The sequence below is a fragment of the Myxine glutinosa genome, chromosome 8 (genome assembly GCF_964187855.1).
Source record: "Myxine glutinosa chromosome 8, kmMyxGlut1.1, whole genome shotgun sequence".
Lineage (NCBI taxonomy): Eukaryota > Metazoa > Chordata > Myxini > Myxiniformes > Myxinidae > Myxine > Myxine glutinosa.
In genome coordinates this window covers 26,059,083-26,080,989 of record NC_136268.1, presented here as the reverse complement: position 1 = coordinate 26,080,989, position 21,907 = coordinate 26,059,083, and the positions used below count along the sequence as shown (strand labels likewise).

At 47.3% G+C, this 21,907-nt stretch overlaps 2 protein-coding genes across 2 annotated transcripts in view; both read right to left on the bottom strand.

The window, feature by feature from the left end:
* The window catches only part of LOC137432315 (serine/threonine-protein kinase 38), a 444,663-nt gene that overhangs the window by 268,304 nt on the left and 154,452 nt on the right, over positions 1-21,907 (bottom strand). The window lies entirely within an intron of this gene.
* LOC137432313 (protein arginine N-methyltransferase 1) lies at positions 5,028-20,232 on the bottom strand. Its single transcript, XM_068124135.2, has 10 exons — positions 20,081-20,232; positions 14,424-14,552; positions 13,456-13,611; positions 11,946-12,009; positions 9,489-9,631; positions 9,302-9,389; positions 9,049-9,164; positions 6,773-6,923; positions 6,540-6,664; positions 5,028-6,378 (listed from the first exon to the last, which is right to left on the bottom strand). Exons 1-10 carry the CDS (start codon positions 20,093-20,095, stop codon positions 6,295-6,297), a joined length of 1,071 nt encoding a protein of 356 aa, XP_067980236.1. The 5' UTR covers positions 20,096-20,232; the 3' UTR covers positions 5,028-6,294.

The window sequence follows — 21,907 nt, the reverse complement described above, 5'->3', positions numbered from 1 at the left end:
AGCTAACTCTGAGGGCTTCACTCACTCACCGCAGGCAGGTTGGTGGTCTTTCTGTCTTATACCGACTCCTCTCCGGCCTAGCTCCCCCAGCTCTCTGTGCTCTGTCCCCGAAATATTCCTACAGGTCGCACAAGATCTGCCAGCAACCCTCTTATGGTTAAACTGCCAAAATCTAGGCTCTCTGCTCACCTTCACTCTTTCATTCCCCTTTTCTCCCACCTCTGGAACAAACTCCCCCACTCCCTTCAATCCCACTCCTCCCTCCAGGTCTTTAAAAAAGCTGTTCACCAACATCTCTTATCTTCCCCCATCCAAAACCTTGATCTTTTCTACCCCCGCTAATTCACCCCAGATACACTTTTTCGAAATTCCAACTTCTTTCCTGGAAGTCCTTGCAGTGTCCATATGTTTTATACCTCTCCCACCTCCCCCCAAGCCCTCTCCCTCCCACAGTTCTCTCGATGTCCTTGTTCTCAAATGTTGTGTTTGTGTCCTTCCCCCTCTCTCCCATCTTGTCTACCGCTCCCCTTATTTTGTGTTTTATGTGTCGGTTTGACTTTTTGTGTGATTAATGTTAGCTCTTTCACGAGCCTCGATGTTGCATACAAAAAAAAAAGAAAAAAAAAGAGGAATGAAACTTGGTTTGGAGTTGTCCCAAGTGGCCGTTTCACGCAAACTTTCAATCAACCTTTGCTGAAGTTCAATTATAAATCAAATATCTACATCCAATGTGATCCTCTGGCAATGGCACCATCTTGTGGTCACTCTGTTGACAAACACAATGAAATCTCCATCTTTCCTTCTGTATTATCAATCTTTAAACAGCACAAACAATGGCTGTTCTTGACATTCCTGTTCAATAAGTTCCCCAGCACCTGACAGTTCCATTTTTTGGGGGCCAGAGGGAACTGGGAAGCAGATATTACGTTGAGGCTATGGAAGCTGGGGAAATGTGTGAAAGGTGGTGTGGTCATTTGCGTGGAACATTCCAGAAGCATGTCATATTTGTGGTTGGCTGATCTCAGCTCATTGTCCTTTCACCGAGGTAAGGTTTTGTAGGTGGTGCCATTGTTGCCCAATCACTGTCCTGGGCCTACCCTTCCACAAACTCCAGAGTTCAAATCGTCACCCAGATGGCAGAAGACAGGTGGAAGCACATGGCTGAATACATACAGAATCTTTCGGACCCAGCTTTATTTGCATTCATGCACATTTTGCTCCAAATTATATATTTTTGGATAAGTAGAGAAGACAAGGCTCATTTTGAAGATGAACGACAGCAGAGCCTCACTGCAGTCAAGGTCTAATTTTAAGGATGTTCTTTATCAACAAGCAAGTCCAACAGTAACAAATGGAGTTCGCAGCCATTGAAGAAAATGGTTCGCAGCCGTCAGCAAAATAAATCATACCAATCTGACAGATTTTGAAGGGGAATCTCATGCCAGAGAAAATTTGCCATTCTGCCCCAATATTTGAATATTATGTATTGAAGTTACACCAGCCACCTGATCAATGGACAGCATCGCTTCAAGAAATTAGTCATGCAGTTTGGTGTGGATGGGAAAACCTCATCAGGATTGAAAAATTCCATCACAGTTACAAAGTTAGCAACCGGCATCATTTCAAGTCAAGTGCCATCCAGATCATCTTTCGTATGCAGCACATTGCTGCGAATAGCATCACAGGCCGGCTGACGGCGTGACTGCGCCACTGATAGTGCCCCCTTGGAGGCTCGGGCAAGAATGTCAAATTGGTTCATGGTGCCTGCGATAGCTAGTCTCTTTACAAAGGACACCGATAGATCTTTAACGTCCAACGTCAGCAGATAGTATGTCCAGTTTAAAGTCCATCCTAGGGACACATTGATGAATCACCTGACCGACGAGACACCAGGATGAGAGTTTATAGCTGGATCGAGATTCAAACCCAGGCTAAACAGCTTCGGGAGAGAGTGTGCGTACCTCTACGCCATCCTACCATCAAGGTAACAGTCATAACTCCAAAGTATTAAAGTGCACACCTTCAGACTTACAGGGATTGCCTTGGTGTACCTAAAATCTGGCAGATTTAAGGAAATCCGAAATAATATCAAATATCAAGGTCAGAAAACTAAAGTAAGCGTTTTATGAAGGTTTCTTTCCCCATGTATTCGGAGCAATATGTATCCTCAACAGCATTAAAAATGACATCAGAATTAACTTTGCAGGGCAACTATGAGATAAGATGGGATAACCACAGGATTACTGAGTCGTCAGAGTCAGGTCAAACTTCAATGACCAATATTTGGTGTAAAGGAGCTTCGATTGCCCTCTAGTTTCGGTGGCACATCTCTGCCAAATATAAATCTATGTAATTCATTTCACCGAAACCAGAGTTGGTCAAGCACTGTCAATTGATATGCATGGGATGACCCTTGAGTTTTGGGTGGGAGTGAGTTTGATGGAAAACGAAGCCTTTTCACATTAATGGGGAGGGAAGGGGATCTCCGTGCTCCCAGATTGATTCAACAGCTGCATCGAGACGATTTCTCTTAGTTTAGAGTGCAGTGTGATTCTTGAATCAAAACACTACCACAAAAGTTAATCGCCAACTGTCATGCAAAATACCTTCCTCGGCACACCTGAACTCCGACCCACCTTCAATGCTTTCATCCGCAGCTTGATGGAGTACTGCTCTCCCTTCTGGGCTGGCTCCCCTGCCTCACTTCTTGCTCAGCTTGATGCCATAGAAACCAAGGCCTTCAAGATTATTTGGAATCTCCTGCGATGCAGCTGAGTCTAAGGGCCTATGTATTTGCCATCACAGATAGGTCAGTGGTCTCTGTCTTCTATCACCTCCTTTCCGGTCTTGCACCCTCTGCGTTTTGCAGGGCTCACACGCTCCACAAGCAACGGCAACATCCACTTGGTGAAACTCCTGAAACCCAAAATCACTGCTCACCTCCACTCATTCGTTCCTTTTTTTCCCCACTTATGGAACCAACCACCCCATTATCTCCAATCTCATCCTTCCATCCACATCTTCAAGACAGCTGTTCACCACTATCTCTGATCATCCCCCATCCAAAACCATTATCTTCCCCACTACCCCTCAGTCCTCCAGACATGCCTTATTTATCCAACTCTCCCTCTATTCTGTTCCCTCGGCCCTCATGTTGGCGTTTTTCCCCCACGTCTGTTTCTTTTGTTCTGTTGCATCCTGGTCCATTCTGTGTTCCATCTCTTCCATCCATCACCTGGTGTTGGCCTAACGGTTAGGGAGAGAGGAGAGTGTTAGCATCTTAAGCTCCTGAGTTTGAATCCCATTGAATTAACGCCAGGTGGGGTTGACTCAGCCTGTCATCTTTCCGAGGTCAGCAAAATGAGTACCAGATAACTGGTTATGGAGAGGCATTGCATCAGCGGCAGATGCGCCTACATACAAATGATGCAACCAGCAGTCGGGTGGCTGCAGATGAACCACCCACATCTCTTCCATGAGCCTCCCTCGACTTTGTATGTAAAAAAAAATTGAAACAAGCCCAGAAGTCTAACATCGGCATAGCCGGGCTTGTATATTATAAACCACAAACACATTAACTTTTTCAACAGTCGCTAATGCTGTTTATAACATTAAACAAAGAAATTTGAAGGAATCCAGACATCCATGAGGTGTTACTTGCAGAACTGAGCGAAGATCTACTGTAATCTATATACCCCACAAGGGTTGGAGGTGTGCTCATTTACCAAGCAGCTAGCTAGCACTTGCCAAGCCAGCAGTTCCTTAAGGGTTTTGAATGGAGTGCTTGCTCAAATGCTTAAACCACTTGGCGATCTCTCCACAAGAAACTTGGTAAATGAATACACACCCAATGTTCTTGAGACCGGATCAGAGAGACTGTAATCTATATACCCCAAAGAGGAATGACCTTTCCTGCCGTTCTCGAAGTGAGCGGGTGTTTACGCTGTAATGACATCATATACGTAATGACGTAGCATGACGGCCGGACACAAAACTGCCGCTACTTTAATATATATATACTGTATATATATATATATATATATATATATATATATATATATATATATATATATATATATATATATATATATATATATATATATATATAAGATATATATTTAACCTCCAGTACGTTTGCAGTCACTACAAAGGGATTAGTGTTACGATTAGATTTACTATAATAACGTTACGTTATTATTACGAAAATTATATATATTTTTTTAAACCGGGGTGAATTCCTTACTTCCACGGTTACACCGCTTCAATCCATCAACTTTCCATTCACGACATTGGGACTAAAGTGTTATGGTTATATTTACTATAATATTATTATTATTACGAAAACGATACAACTGAAACGATACCACTGTATTAAGAAACCTGGGTTTAATTTGTCCGAAGCTGACGGTGAGTCATAATGCCTAAGGCCGATACGTACTGTATTGTTGGAATTGGAAGAGACGTAACGCCAACGCGTTCGATATTTCATGGTCATTTTAACAATCGGTTTGTTTGTGTTTCACACAGAATGAAAAACGTAAAGGCAGAGCATGGCGATTGTGATATATGACAAGTTCGACAATATGTTCGGCATGAACGGCATATGAATCAAAATGGCGGTGCGTGGAGAGTCAGCAGCCGTACCAACATCAGACGTAATCACATCACCCTGTCATGTGACCAGATTCTCAGCTCTGATTGGTATACGTTTGAGGGGACATACATACATACGGACAAACACTGTTCTAGACTGATCTGCCCGATGGGCTACACCGTAAAAATAAATAGGCCCCATCTGCACTTGCTGCAGAAGACAACGTCCTTAATGTGTAACGGAATCCAGGTTCTTCAGCAGGTTGTGACCTTCAATGCGATTAAAAAACCCCCGTTTTCACACCATTGATCAATCTGACCTTCACACCAGAAAAGACTAGACACCCACGCAGCACGCACAGCTTTCTGGGGAGGTAAATAATGCCGCGAGAACCACTCACCTGAATGACAAGTAAAGAGGAGATAAACAGGTGTTTGCAAAATAATTAAATTCCGCTTTTATTACCTTTACATCAACTGGATAAAACTAGCACATCCCTACAAAAAACGTTAAACATTGTCATAATAGAAGTTACAAGCAAGTACAAATGGTAAGGTTGGTGGAACACCGCACAACCCCATCTGTTCTGCACCGCAAGTAGAGCAAGTCCGGACTACAGTCTGAAGCATCGGCCACAAACTGAGAGTGGATGCAGCACGATTCAAAACTTTCACCGAGTTCACTTCTGACAATAATTAAAATCAGAACATCTCCAGGTAGAAAAACAAAAAGGTATGTGCAATGTGTAACACATGCAAACTTTGTAGAGAAAAAAAAGAAAAGAAAATGAATGGCCGTTACACTTTGGAGAATGTTAGAATAATTTTGAAGGGGCAAATGCATGCAAAAGAGGAACATTTTTTTATGACGCACACAGTATGTGCAAATTCATTGCCACACCACCCTCCGCCCCAACCAGGCCTCCCCTTACCTAAATTTGATGACAAGCAACAGAAAGTTCTGATATTTAAATATATCGGTTTAAGAGCCAACTATAAGCAAATAATGCCTCCGGCCACCTTTGGGGACTGAGACATGAAAAAGAATCCACAGTAATGGCGCGTTTTATACGGCCCAGATTTAAACCTTGTCTGAGCAAAGCTTCGGTACAAAACGGAAAGAGAACAGTAGTTGTGACGTCACAAAGGAAACCGCAAATATCAGGTCATCAAGTTTTACATGTCACACTTACAATGTTTCAAAGAACAGGTTTGCTTGGCTGAACTTGTTCAGCTCTACATGAGCCTGGATTTTAAAAGGTAACATTGGCCTGAGATAAAAAAAAGATCATCATCATTGGTGAGTTTGTGTCTACGGATGGCAGGGAAGACCAGAGAGGCTGACTGCAAGGCAGGGTTCACCTAGGGACCATCTACAATTTATGTATGCTGGAGAGGATTGTGTAAATTTAGAAAAGGGAGCAGAAGGATATGAACGAAGAGGGAATATGGGAGGATGTAAGAGAGTGGGGATGAGGTTAAACGAGGATGTGTCAAACACACGGGGGTGGTGGTTAGAAAAACCACCAATTTTTGTGGATGTAACGTAGATGGCCCCATAAGAGAGCCTGAAGAGGCACCAACAGTGATCAAGCAAGAGGTTGAGACAAGGATAATGCATGGATGGAATTTGAAAAAAATGGTGGATGTGAAATGGTTCGTGGGAAGGGAGTGGCTTTAGGATTCAAGAGAGGCTGTGGTTCAACGCATACGGAACTCCTGGGAGGCTGAGAGTTCACACAACTGACCCTTGAACTCAACATCCACAGTGAAGTCAAGGTCTCGCTGTTGGGAAAGGGGGAAAATGAGGGAGAATGAGGATGCTTGTATGGTAGGGACTCCTAATACCAAAGATATCATACGAAGATGTGGGCGAAAAAAGAATGGGGTGGGGTGTGAACTGTTAATGACACAGAGTGAAATAAACACTAATTGAGGTTACTTACGCTGTTTTTTGCATTGGGCCGTATTGAAATGGTGCCAAATATCTCCTCACTCGGCTTTACCGTCAGGCAGTCTTCCTTCAGATAAAACACGGTTTGTTTCCAGTGGGTGTACGGTGCGTCGGGAGCTGCGAAACACAGGAAGTTTACAAGGCACAAGTGAACAGCACATCGCACCTTCTCTTAACCCACCACGACCTCCATCCTGAACCCATACGCACTCCAACTGTGCCTACCAGTAGAAAATCCGGTGCGCTTGTGGCAGCGCGTGAACTCCACGGTAAAGTATGCAACGAGGGCATGGACGTAGTCGGCACGTCGCACTTGAAGACAGAATGGCGATGTGAAGTTTAGATCCTCCACCTTCACTGTATAGATGTCCACTTCCTGTGGATATGGGTTAATGGGAAAAAGAAAGAAAAAAAGCAGTGGTAAAGAGAAAGAAATTCTTTTTTTGCATCTTTCATACAATCCTCCACCTTGCGTGCAAAACTTAATTTAGCCACGAAAATTATCTCCAACGAAAGAGCTGGTTCGTGAATCACATACAGGAAAAAGGCATTAGGTGATATGGATGTACATTTACATGAATTACAAGGACAACTAGAACGACACTCGACAAAGCGCAAACCTTCACTAGGCTGAACAGATTATGTTTTGTATCCGCTGATAGGCCAGATCTGGATTCAGACCTGAACCAAAATGTAATCGGCTTGTTCTCGTCACTTGTCATCTCATCACTCAAGTTTAGTCATAGCCCGTCCACATCTTTTTTGAAATATCATGCTATATATCGCTTTTAGCCCGATCTCTCAATGGTAAAGAATCACTTGATAATTAAAGAATTCTCGTATATAACCACCTTTAGAGGCCATTTTTCCCCGCAAAGCAGGGGTTGGCCTTTTTCGGGCACCGTGGTTGTTGTTGTTTTTTGGTCCCCTTTTTGAAGCAATGTTTTACGGCCGGATGCCCTTCCTGACGCCAACCCTTTTTGTCGCCTTTTACGACAAACAGGGAATTACCAGTGAACTGGTACTCAAATTAGCCGACCTCGGAAGGATGACAGGCTGAGTCAACCCCCCTGGTGTTAATTCAGCGATCGACCGGGATTACGAACCCAGGATCCTAGGATCCCAAGCTGGTACCCTAGCTGCTAGCCCAACACCAGGTACCAGGCACCAGGCAACACCCAATTAAATAATTCTCGTATCTGAATCCATATTCAGATCTTCACCAAAATCTAATTGATTCGGTCTCGTCACACACACAACCTGTCCACCAAGTTTCGTTCAAATCCGTCTATAACTTATTGAGATATCCTGCTATGTATCGTTTTTGGCCCTATCTCCCAATGGTGAAGGATCACTTAAAAATTTACTTGCCAGATCCGAATCCGGATCTTCATCAAAATCTAATCATTTCGTCTTTGTCAGATGCGCTACATCTCTGCCAATTTTTGGCCGAATCTGTCCACAACTTTTTGAGATATTTTGTTCATAGACAAACAGGCAGGGGTGAAAACATAACCTCCATCCACTTTCGGTGGCGGAGATCACTAGATGGGGGAGAGGGGGTGGGGGGAGGGAGTGGGTCACACAAGGGGTGGTCTTTCACTGAGGAGAGGCTTCCGTCTGGCCACTCTGCCATAAAGCCCAGATCGGTGGAGTGTTGCAGTGATGGTTGTCCTTCTGGAAGTTTCTCCCATCTCCACACAGGATATCTGGAGCTCAGCCAGAGTGACCATCGGGTTCTTGGTCACCTCTCCTACCAAGGCCCTTCGCCCCCGATTGCTCAGTTTGGCCGGGCGGCCAGCTAGGAAGAGTCCTGGTTGTTCCAAACTTCTTCCATTTAAGAATTATGGAGGCCACTGTGCTCTTGGGAACCTTCAATGCAGCAGAAATTTTTTTGTAGGCTTCGCCAGATCTGTGCCTCGACACAATCCTGTCTCCGAGCTCTGCAGGCAGTTCCTTCGACCTCATGGCTTGGTTTTTGCTCTGATATGCATTGTCAGCTGTGAGACCTTATATAGACAGGTGTGTACCTTTCCAAATCATGTCCAATCAATTGAATTTACCACAGGTGGACTCCAATCAAGCTGTAGAAACATCTCAAAGATGATCAAGAGAAATGGGAGGCACCTGAGCTAAATTTCAAGTGTCATAGCAAAGGATCTGAATACTTATGTAAATGTGATATTTCAGTTTTTTCTTTTTAATAAATTTGCAAAACTTTCTAAAATCCTGTTTTCTCTTTGTCATTATGGGGTATTGAGTGTAGATCGATGAGGGAAAAAATGAATTTAAACGATTTCAGCATAAGGCTACAACATAACAAAATGTGAAAAACGTGAAGGGGTCTGAATACTTTCTGAATGCACTATATTTATATATATATACCCAACAAATAGTTTGTGAACATGTAAAGAGCCCTGTAAATTAAAAAAGCCCTCGACAAAAATATATATATATTTTAAAAACTATGCCTGTGTGCAGAGGGAATACAGGACACTTACCTTAACAAGGCAGGCATTGGTGACAACCTGCTTTGGTTCAACCACATCAACCAGCGGCTCTTGAATGGCTACGTCTCGTATGCAAGACATGTCAAAGCCGTACACATCCTCCCACCCTGCAATTGCAACCGAAATGGCTTTAGTACAAAAACACAACAACCCAGTCCCCCTCCCAACATGCGTACTCTCGCAGACATGGAAATGCACATCATGAGTCGAAGGAAATGGTTGCATCATTCAGGGTTCAACTTACAGTTGATCTTGTTTTCTTTGTACTGACGATCCTCTATCGCTGTGAGGTAGAGGGAAGCACGATCGGGGAAGATGGCACCCGATGGTTTCTGTCAAGAGACAGAGACAAAGCGGGCTACAGGATCGAAATAAGTTTTTTAAACAAAGTAGTCAACATATAAGCAACGGGAAATAGCTTCCTCACTCACCAGCCACTTGTCACGGGCAAAAAGGACCGTATTGAGCATCGACTCATAGAAGAGACAATATCCCATCCACTCGCTGATGATGATATCCACCTTTTCCATTGGAAGCTCCACCTCTTCTACCTTTCCCTTCACTATTGTCACAACTATGGAGAGGAGCGTGGGGGTGAAGTGAGGACAGAGGTGGTCAAGTCACAGACACCTAAAAAGTAACTTCACACAGTATATTCACACAAAAAACTTGGTTGCATTAAAAAAATAATTACACTTACTTGTACCAACTTTGATTTAAATCCCTTCACCTGTTATCAAGCATCAACTTTTTTTTTTAACCCAACATGTCCTCTGACCTCAGTGCCGAAATCTAATCAGTTCATCTTTGCATCATAATATATACTTGTACCAAGTTTGGTCAAAATCCCATCACTGGTTCACAAGTTAGCTCGGTAACAGAATTTTTGCCTATCGGGACCTCTGACCTTTGACCTCGTAATTTAATCAGTTTATTTTTACATCATTATATACACTGGTACCAAGTTTGACTTAGGTCCCTTCAGCCGTCCGTAAGTTATTGCGGTAACAAAAACCTATCACAGACGGACGGACAACCCGAAAATATTGTTGTGGTTTTGGAATAAAGGTTAATTCCCCCTCGTAGGTAGACGCACCACAACATGAAGCCTCGCAATAGTTCAGTTATTTCTTAGTAAATGTAAGCGTAGTCCTTTCCTGTGTTTAGTTTTGCGTTGAGTAGGCCAGTGAGCTTAGGTGTTCTTTTGGCACTGAAATGCCACGCGGCAGGCCTGAACAAGTCTACCGAGGCCGAAGGGAGGCGCGGCAGGAGTGGTCGGTAAGCACGAGCCGCCAATCAGGGCTCGAGGGGAGTGGCTAACCACGACGACCAGAGGCGGGGTTTGGAACATTCGAGTCGGGCCGGGGCGGAGCCATAAAACCCTGCTCTGAGCCCCCGACCTCAGTCGAGATGGGTTGAGAAAGAGTCAGTTCGCAGATGAGTCCAGAGTTCCCGGTCAGTGAGTTGAGAAAGAGTTGAGTTCCCGGTGAGAACAGTTGGGTTGAGACGGCAGTTGAGTGAGACAAGGTCGGTCAGAGTCGTGTGCACGTCAGTTCCCTGTGAGACGAGTTACAGCTCCCCGTGAGAGTGAGTTGGGTTGAGCTTGAGAACGCGAGTGGAGCTGCAGAACGAGCGAATTGAATTGCCTATGGTACACGAACTTTCCCCGTGCCCTGTGCTCTGCGCTGTATTAATCGTGCGCTCGAGAGGACGACCCATGCCGGGCCACAGACGCGCGATTTCCTCCTGCCTGCCTTCGCCTGCGTACGTGCCGCGAACATCGGAGAGCCAAGCCCGGCGAGCTGTCCCGGAGCGACCGACGGCGAAGCGCGCTTGGCGCGCGAACATTCTTCTCTTCTTCTCCCCGTGTGCGTGAGTGGGCCCGTGTCTGGGATTAAGTAAGATTGATTAAGATCTGCTCTGTGTCCCCTTTCCTCCTTCATTCTGAATCATTGTACATTGTAAATAAATTGTGTTCTTCCTCTGATTTGACCGTTTAGCCTGGTGTTGGCTTAGCGGTTAGGGTGCCGGCTTGGGATCCTCGGATCCTGGGTTCGAATCCCGGTCGATCGCTGAATTAACGCCAGGGGGGTTGATTCAGCCTGTCATCCTTCCGAGGTCGGCAAATTGAGTACCAGCTTGCTGGGATGAATGATCCCGGTGTGTACCCCGGTTTAGAATAGGTGCACCGTATCCCTGCGCATCGTAAGAGGCAACCAAGGGTTGGCGTCAGGAAGGGCATCCGGCCATAAAAACATTGCCTCAAACAGGGAACCATGATCGTCATGGGGCCCGCAAGGCTAACCCCCGCTGTAGCGGGGAAAAATGGCCCTAAAACGATCATTCATTCATTTTCATTCTCTGATTTGACCGTCCTGTCCCTTCCATCCATTGGCTTCGCATGGTACGAATAGAATCGCTCAAATCGGGTTCCAATAAAGTAACAGCACGAGTCACGTGATACGCATACCGCTCGGGCATACTCGATTAAGCGTGGCTTGTGTGAGGTTCGATCCCCGCTTTCGTGGCAGCGTGGGTTAAAGGTACATGCAAATTTGTCCCAATGCCCTTTTTCACGTTTGCCCGGAAGTGGCGATTCGGCCTCGTGGACCCGAAGACCCAGGGGAAAAAAGGGGTTTAATCCCCCCTTTGTAACGGAAACGGGCTTCGGGAGATCCGCAACAATATAATGCCTCCGGCGACTTCGTCAATAGGAATAAAACGATTCCACTGCAATTCCGATTTCAAAGAGATTTAACAAACACTTGGGGATACAAGGTAGACGGCTCAGAATCGAAACATCACGAGCCAATCGCAGATGACATGTAAACCAAATGGAATCTGCAAGCGATAATGTAAACATGCACACAGCACATACACAGCCTCACCATGCTCCATGTTGTTTGCCTGCACGATTTTCTGAGAGTAGTCTGCAATGTTAGAGCACTCGATCTACAGGAATGGGAAGCGAGTGTGACAGGCAAATGGACATAAAGACACACATCTGTATCTGTATGACAAACGAGCATAAACATACCGAACAACAACGATGGGTCAAACACCTGTTGGAGGACCATTCGGTAACTCTCACGGCGCTGCAACCATAATCCTCCAGCATCGCACCGATCCCATAGAAGCCATTCGTTTTTCATAAAATGTCACCAATTAACAGATCCTGGAAGAAGAGATGCAACCAAACAAGTCCTTGGTTCGAGTTTGAGAGAGTTGCTCAAAGACTGCACCAGGACTCTGTTGCAGGCATTCATTTCTGGCCAATGGAAATGAAACCTAACTGACCTCATGGGAAATCGAAAGAACAGTATCCGAGACAGAAACATCCCATGCTGTTGCAACGTGCTGGTGTTTCAAGCCTCGTCTAGCAGCTCAATGGTCCAAATGAATCAAAACGAGATTATATTTCAAGGAATTTCAAATTTATTTATTTATTTATTTATTTCACCTTGACGTCAATAATTTTGCTTCCAATGATCGAGCTAACTCATCTGGATAATATTCTCCCACCAACTTACAAATTACATGGATAAGTCCTACAACTCTTCATCCCAGTCAAAGGAACGACAGATTCTTTAAGTGGTAGACATTCTGCATTTTACCAAAACCGCCCTCTCCCTCTCCACCTCCGCAAGTCCAGAAAATCTCCCTGCCCCCCACCTCCCCTCCCCATCCACTTCATCCCCGAGCGAGGGTGGCAAAAGTAACGCCTCGCAATCCTGCACCAAGGTAAGAACTGTAGCCCGTTAGAAACTGCTGGCAACTGGGGGCATGTCGAGAAGCTCGACAGAGGACCAATTGGCGCGTGATCACGAGGTAAAGAAAGCCAAGGGTGGAGACAGTTCACCGCAGTTTGGGATGAGCCGTTCAGGGGAGAGGAGCTCAAGAGAGGGTCAGCACCACGCAGCTCAGGGCACAGGACAAAGAGAGGGAGACAGGATTCTGCAATGCTGGACAAGTGCACACACTCCGAGAGGCTATGAAGCCCAGACACGGTCCGCGAGTCCATCTCTTTCCATCAGAGCAACGCCTTCCCCTCAAACCACCAACATCAACTCCAGTGTTGCTTTCAACACCAAACCAGCAAATGACTTCCTCACACCCCACGACGACACTCAACTGCTTTTACCCATCCAAACTAAAAACACCAAAGGCTGTTTTTTCTTATCAATCATCGACCCGCTTTACGCGCTGATAGTATAAACCATTGAACTACCATCGACAAGAACCTCAGCACAAGTACACAACCATCGGCAGCAGCTCGGGCATGTTGTCTTTGCCAGAAGGAGGAATGGGAATGAGTTTCTCAAATTCAATAAAGCATTATATATATATGATATGCCTTGGTACCTTTCTTAGGAAATAAGAGGGAATCTACTGCCTTACCCCAAAGACACAGCGTGCACCGGCCTTGGCAGCAAACATGCAGAGGATGCCCGTCCCACTGCCAACATCCAGGACAACCTTATCTCTGAACAGGTGGCGGTTGTGGTACATCGCATTGCGGTAGGTACGTGTTCTCACCTCGTCCTTGAGCATTTCCTACCGAAGAGGACAAAACAGGTACCAATCGTGAACGTTAACTCAATAATCCAAGGGAATCTTAAGAGGATTCCGAAAATGTTCATGGAATGAGATACTAACAGATCGAGAAACTTCAGTCCTTTATCGTTCAATTTCTTTTGTGTTTTTTTGTTTGCCAATTAGACATACTTGGGTATTCAAAACTAATATAAAAAGTTTCAGTTTTGTGGACTGTAGTATAAAAAAATTTTAAACCACCTTTAGAGGCCATTTTTCCCCGCAAAGCGGGGGTTGGCCTTTTTCGGGCACCGTGGTTGTTGTTGTTTTTCGGTCCCCTTTTTGAAGCAATGTTTTACGGCCGGATGCCCTTCCTGACGCCAACCCTTTTTGCCGCCTTTTTTAACGACAAACAGGGGATTACCAGTGAACTGGTACTCAATTAGCCGACCTCGGAAGGATGACAGGCTGAGTCAACCCCCCTGGCGTTAATTCAGCGATCAACCGGGATTCGAACCCAGGATCCTAGGATCCTAAGCCGGCACCCTAGCCGCTAGCCCAACACCAGGGATCCAGGGACTGTAGTATCTTGTTCTGAAAACTTTGACCGTCCCCCATATTTAAACAAATGGTCAGACATCATCCCAATAGAAGACCAATTCATCTCATGTCACCACCCAAAATCTTTTCAACCCCTCCCACCAGGAATTTTCGCCGATCGGAAACATCCACTTTAATTCCACTCGTGAGGCCTTAACAACATTTCCACGTGTTACTGAGATGAAGGAAACGAGGAAGAGTTCAGCGAGTTTGAACATGAGCTGCATCCATACCTCGTGGATACCAAAATGTGCATAAGAGTCAAAGTAGTAGTCCCTCGAGGTCATGTCATCAGCAGAGCCTTTCTCTCCAGCTTCTGAGCCTGAAGCCTGAGCCTCCTCGATCATGGGCAATGGAATCTGCTGCTCAAAACAAGTACAAGATGGCGTTACTTGAAGAGGTACATATCGGACTAATTTTCTTACCCACTAACGAGTACTGGAACTATCATATAGTGTTTATTTTAAGAATGATTTACTGTGACCTTTCATTAAATAACGACATTATATTGAATGTCTGGGTGGAGAAAAGGAAAAGGAAAATGTCAACAGGAATGATGAGAACAGGAAAGTCCAAAGAAGAAGACAGTGAAAGGGAGAATAAGGAAGGTGGAGGGAAAACATATGTGCGGAGAGGCTGTGAAGAAGAGAGGCTCAAGCAGGGCTAGGTTTAAAAGGAATGAAGTCGAAAGAGGCAGTCAAGAGGATGGGGGTGGGAGCAAGTGGGTGAATATGGGAGAGGGATGGAGTGGGTGAAGATGGTGAGGGGGGGGAGTGGGTGAAGATGGTGGTAGTGGGTGAATATGGTGGTAGTGGGTGAATATGGTGGTAGTGGGTGAATAAGGGGTTAGTGGGTGAATATGGTGGTAGTGGGTGAATATGGTGGTAGTGGGTGAATATGGTGGTAGTGGGTGAATAAGGGGTTTGTGGGTGAATATGGTGGTAGTGGGTGAATATGGTGGTAGTGGGTGAATATGGTGGTAGTGGGTGAATATGGTGGTAGTGGGTGAATATGGTGGTAGTGGGTGAATATGGTGGTAGTGGGTGAATAAGGGGTTAGTGGGTGAATATGGTGGTAGTGGGTGAATATGGTGGTAGTGGGTGCATATGGTGGTAGTGGGTGAATGAATATGGGGAGAGTGGGTGAATATGGGGAGAGTGGGTGAATATGGGGAGAGTGGGTGAATATGGGGAGAGTGGGTGAATATGGGGAGAGTGGGTGCATATGGGGAGAGTGGGTGCATATGGGGAGAGTGGGTGCATATGGGGAGAGTGGGTGCATATGGGGAGAGTGGGTGAATATGGGGAGAGTGGGTGAATATGAGGAGAGTGGGTGAATATGAGGAGAGTGGGTGAATATGGGGAGAGTGGGTGAATATGGGGAGAGTGGGTGAATATGGGGAGAGTGGGTGAATATGGGGAGAGTGGGTGAATATGGGGAGAGTGGGTGAATATGGGGAGAGTGGGTGAATATGGGGAGAGTGGGTGAATATGGGGAGAGTGGGTGAATATGGGGAGAGTGGGTGAATATGGGGAGAGTGGGTGAATATGGGGAGAGTGGGTGAATATGGGGAGAGTGGGTGAATATGGGGAGAGTGGGTGAATATGGGGAGAGTGGGTGAATATGGGGAGAGTTGGTGAATATGGGGAGAGTGGGTGAATATGGGGAGAGTGGGTGAATATGGGGAGAGTGGGTGAATATGGGGAGAGTGGGTGAATATGGGGAGAGTGGGTGAATATGGGGAGAGTGGGTGAATATGGGGAGAGTGGGTGAATATGGGGAGAGTGGGTGAATATGGGGAGAGTGGGTGAATATGGGGAGAGTGGGTGAATATGGGGAGAGTGGGTGAATATGGGGAGAGTGGGTGAATATGGGGAGAGTGGGTGAATATGGGGAGAGTGGGTGAATATGGGGAGAGTGGGTGAATATGGGGAGAGTGGGTGAATATGGGGAGAGTGGGTGAATATGGGGAGCGTGGGTGAATATGGGGAGCGTGGGTGAATATGGGGAGAGTGGGTGAATATGGGGAGAGTGGGTGAATATGGGGAGAGTGGGTGAATATGGGGAGAGTGGGTGAATATGGGGAGAGTGGGTGAATATGGGGAGAGTGGGTGAATATGGGGAGAGTGGGTGAATATGGGGAGAGTGGGTGAATATGGGGAGAGTGGGTGAATATCGGCAGAGTGGGTTTGACGGGAGCCAAGGTTGAATATGTGTGAGTGGGGGGAATGGGTGAATATTAGGAGTGGGGGGAATGGGTGAATATTAGGAGTGGGGGGAATGGGTGAATATTAGGAGTGGGGGGAATGGGTGAATATTAGGAGTGGGGGGAATGGGTGAATATTAGGAGTGGGGGGAATGGGTGAATATTAGGAGTGGGGGGAATGGGTGAATATTAGGAGTGGGGGGAATGGGTGAATATTAGGAGTGGGGGGAATGGGTGAATATTAGGAGTGGGGGGAATGGGTGAATATTAGGAGTGGGGGAATGGGTGAATATTAGGAGTGGGGGGAATGGGTGAATATTAGGAGTGGGGGGAATGGGTGAATATTAGGAGTGGGGGGAATGGGTGAATATTAGGAGTGGGGGGAATGGGTGAATATTAGGAGTGGGGGGAATGGGTGAATATTAGGAGTGGGGGAATGGGTGAATATTAGGAGTGGGGGGAATGGGTGAATATTAGGAGTGGGGGAATGGGTGAATATTAGGAGTGGGGGAATGGGTGAATATTAGGAGTGGGGGGAATGGGTGAATATTAGGAGTGGGGGGAATGGGTGAATATTGGGTTGGTGGGTGAATACGGCGGCGGTGGGTGAATACGGCGGCGGTGGGTGAATACGGCGGCGGTGGGTGAATACGGCGGGGGTGGGTGAATACGGCGGCGGTGGGTGAATACGGCGGGGGTGGGTGAATACGGCGGCGGTGGGTGAATACGGCGGCGGTGGGTGAATACGGCGGTGGTGGGTGAATACGGCGGCGGTGGGTGAATACGGCGGCGGTGGGTGAATACGGCGGCGGTGGGTGAATACGGCGGCGGTGGGTGAATACGGCGGCGGTGGGTGAATACGGCGGCGGTGGGTGAATACGGCGGCGGTGGGTGAATACGGCGGCGGTGGGTGAATACGGCGGCGGTGGGTGAATACGGCGGCGGTGGGTGAATACGGCGGCGGTGGGTGAATACGGCGGCGGTGGGTGAATACGGCGGCGGTGGGTGAATACGGCGGCGGTGGGTGAATACGGCGGCGGTGGGTGAATACGGCGGCGGTGGGTGAATACGGCGGCGGTGGGTGAATACGGCGGCGGTGGGTGAATACGGCGGCGGTGGGTGAATACGGCGGCGGTGGGTGAATACGGCGGCGGTGGGTGAATACGGCGGCGGTGGGTGAATACGGCGGCGGTGGGTGAATACGGCGGCGGTGGGTGAATACGGCGGCGGTGGGTGAATACGGCGGCGGTGGGCGAATACGGCGGCGGTGGGTGAATACGGCGGCGGTGGGTGAATACGGCGGCGGTGGGCGAATACGGCGGCGGTGGGTGAATACGGCGGCGGTGAGTGAATACGGCGGCGGTGAGTGAATACGGCGGCGGTGGGTGAATACGGGGGCGGTGGGTGAATACGGGGGCGGTGGGTGAATACGGGGGCGGTGGGTGAATACGGGGGCGGTGGGTGAATACGGGGGCGGTGGGTGAATACGGGGGCGGTGGGTGAATACGGGGGCGGTGGGTGAATACGGGGGCGGTGGGTGAATCTGGGGGTGGTGGTTGAATCTGGGGTAGTGGGTGAATCTGGGGGTGGTGGGTGAATCTGGGGGTAGTGGGTGAATCTGGGGGTAGTGGGTGAATCTGGGGGTAGTGGGTGAATCTGGGGGTAGTGGGTGAATATGGGGGTAGTGGGTGAATATGGGGGTAGTGGGTGAATATGGGGGTAGTGGGTGAATCGGGGGATAGTGGGTGAATATTGGGAAGGAGGGGATGGGTGAATATGGAATTGGTGGGTGAATATGGGGAGGGAGGGGATGGGTGAATATGGGATTGGTGGGTGAATATGGGGAGGCAGGGCATGGGTGAATATGTGGGAGTGGAGGGAATGGGTGAATATGTGGGAGTGGAGGGAATGGGTGAATATGTGGGAGTGGAGGGAATGGGTGAATATGTGGGAGTGGAGGGAATGGGTGAATATGTGGGAGTGGAGGGAATGGGTGAATATGTGGGAGTGGAGGGAATGGGTGAATATGGTGTTGGTGGGTCAATATGGCGGTAGTGGGTGAATATAGGGAGGCGGAGAAGGGGTGAATATTTGGAGTGGAGGGAATGGGTGAATATGGCAGTCGTGGGTGAATGTGGGGATTGTAGGTGAATATGGGGATTGTGGGTGAATATGGGGATTGTGGGTGAATATGGGGATTGTGGGTGAATATGGGGATTGTGGGTGTATATGGGGATTGTGGGTGAATATGGGGGTTGTGGGTGAATATGGGGGTTGTGGGTGAATATGGGGGTTGTGGGTGAATATGGGTGTTGTGGGCGAATATGGGGGTTGTGGGCGAATATGGGGGTTGTGGGCGAATATGGGGGTTGTGGGCGAATATGGGGGTTGTGGGCGAATATGGGGGTTGTGGGCGAATATGGGGGTTGTGGGCGAATATGGGGGTTGTGGGCGAATATGGGGGTTGTGGTCGAATATGGGGGTTGTGGTCGAATATGGGGGTTGTGGGCGAATATGGGGGTTGTGGGCGAATATGGGGGTTGTGGGCGAATATGGGGGTTGTGGGCGAATATGGGGGTTGTGGACGAATATGGGGGTTGTGGGCGAATATGGGGGTTGTGGGTGAATATGGGGGTTGTGGGTGAATATGGGGTGGGGGTGAGGAGTAGATGGGGGGTGAGGAGTAGATAGGGGGTGAGGAGTAGATAGGGGGTAAGTAGCTGATGGGGGGTGAGGAGTAGGTGGGGGGTGAGGAGTAGGTGGGGGTGAGGAGTGGGTGGGGGTGAGGAGTGGGTGAGGAGTAGGTGGGGCGGGAGGAGTAGGTGGGGGTGAGGAGTAGGTGGGGGTGAGGAGTAGGTGGGGGTGAGGAGTAGGTGGGGGGGTGAGGAGTAGGTGGGGGGTGAGGAGTAGGTGGGGGTGAGGAGTAGGTGGGGGTGAGGAGTAGGTGGGGGGGTGAGGAGTAGGTGGGGGTGAGGAGTAGGTGGGGGGGTGAGGAGTAGGTGGGGGTGAGGAGTAGGTGGGGGGTGAGGAGTAGGTGGGGGTGAGGAGTAGGTGGGGGGTGAGGAGTAGGTGGGGGGTGAGGAGTAGGTGGGGGGTGAGGAGTAGGTGGGGGGTGAGGAGTAGGTGGGGCGTGAGGAGTAGGTGGGGGGTGAGGAGTAGGTGGGGGGGTGAGGAGTAGGTGGGGGGTGAGGAGTAGGTGGGGGGTGAGGAGTAGGTGGGGGGTGAGGAGTAGGTGGGGGTGAGGAGTAGGTGGGGGGTGAGGAGTAGGTGGGGCATGAGAAGTAGGTGGGGGGGGGGGTGAGAAGTAGGTGGGGGGTGTGAGAAGTAGGTGGGGTGGGGTGAGAAGTAGGTGGGGGGTGAGAAGTAGGTGGGGGGTGAGGAGTAGGCGGGGGGTGAGGTTAACAAAATAAAAAATTAAGATTAACGAGAAGGGGAAAAAATGACTTTAAGCTAACAAGAATATATTTCCACGATCGTGAAAGCCGAAGAATACGTGAGACACGAAGAAACTGTGAGGTTAACAAATGAGGAGGAAGGAAGCTTTAAAATAAGGCGAAAAAGAGAGCATTTCGAGGAGTTTGTGAAGATAAATATCAGCGCACTTGCGATGATTATATAATAATACCTAAAGTAAGATCAACAGTGTGGTGAGAATGGTGAGGGACCTGGGTTAATCAAGCTCACCACGTTCGCAGCCATTTTCTTCCCACGTGGGATCCGACTCTTGAGGAAGAAAAGCTGAGCCGAGCTCGACTTGCCGTTCGTCAGCCCAGACCAATCGAGCACCGAGACAATCGAAGAATCTTCCTCTTCAGAGTTTCTTCTTCATCTTCTTCCGGCGAATTTTAATTCATTATTATAACTTATCCATCCGGGTTGATTTTATCTCCTGACTATATGTAATTCTAAGTTTTCTCCTCTTTGAAGATTTTTTTTTTAACCTTGGATTTAATGTTTAATTTTTTTTGTTTGTTTAACACGAGGAGGGTTGGTTACTCGATGGTGACTGGGTTCGCTTTTTGGTAATCATGCGCGGGCGCAATGTATGGATCTTGATTTACTTGGAAATAATCAATGAAATGAAATGAAATGAAAGTTATTCGTGTTCGAACAGTACGAAGCTTCGCGTTTTTCAAAACTGTGCTGAAGAAGATTTGTTACCCTGCGATCCGGAAGTGAAAGCGGGGTTATGCGAGCACGTGCGTACGTGTCGTATGTACGCCTTACGTGTCTCCATTTAAAAAAAAATCATTTTCTCGGCAAACGTTGGTACGATTAGCCCGAATAGCATCTGGGCATAGTATGCTGGTAAATATCGAGCATAGTTCACTTTGTCATAGGTGAAACACCAAGGGATCACGGATTGTATGACTGCGACATGTAACTGTCAGTTCCTTTCTCAGGCAGTAGGGCAAGGTAGATTGTTTCGACAATATCCACGTATGACATCCAGAATGCTGACAAATCTCCATTGTCATGACTAGCAACGGTACCCGCCCTATGGGCGGGGCTTCAATTGGGAGGCCCAATTGAAAAGGCAAAATATCAAAAATTGAAGGCTTTTTTATTTTAAACGATTTATATAAACATCCTCTAAATAATATCACATGCAAATCGTCAAAATCTAAACAGTATTTGTAGAATTTCAATAAAAGCCACATCACTTCATATCGGTAAATATTATTCCATCGTGTTTGGAAAATTGGAAATTGGGAAAATTGGGAAAAAAAAATTGGAAAAACAATATAGCCTATTTTACTTCAGGGGGTCCCAGGATTACCCACCCAAAATTTCGTTGCGATTGGTTCAGCCGTTTTTGCGGTACCTGGGAACGGACAGACGGACAGACATTTGGTGAATTATAGTAAGATGAAGATGCTCCAAGAATTCCTTCCAAAGAGCATGCTGCCCTTTAAAACTGGGTCTTGCAACAGAGCATGGGAGTTCCATTGGTGCAGATCAATGACAGTGTCATTCATTTTTTCTAAGAATGAGGTTACAGTATGAGCATTGTCCTGCCTATTGTTTTCCACCCAAGGAATGAATTCAATCCACGTGAGTCTCATAAACGCTTCATATATACACTTGTGCATGCGGACTGCTCGATTATACATCTTTCCATCCAAAACTCTATTTATTGAACCTTCTGTGATGATGTCTGCTTATATGCATAAGTCCTGAAGGCCAGCATCTTTGAATCATGCCACGTGACCGATGACATCATAATTATCATTAAAATATTATACAGGAGGAAGCGCTCTTATGGTAAAAATATTTTGTCCATCAGACCACCAACAGTTGCAGAGAAAGAAATTCATACTGATCGGATGAAGTGTTATACTTGTCGAATTATGACGTCATAATGAAGGCATCTTACGATGTGTCTCCGAAAAGACCAACTGGACAACCCTCCCACATACTTTCTCAACAATTATCTCCAAGAAGTTCTGTCACTCAAGCTTTTGGGTCTCACTATCTGCCATGATCTTTCCTGGGAAAACCACATTTCCA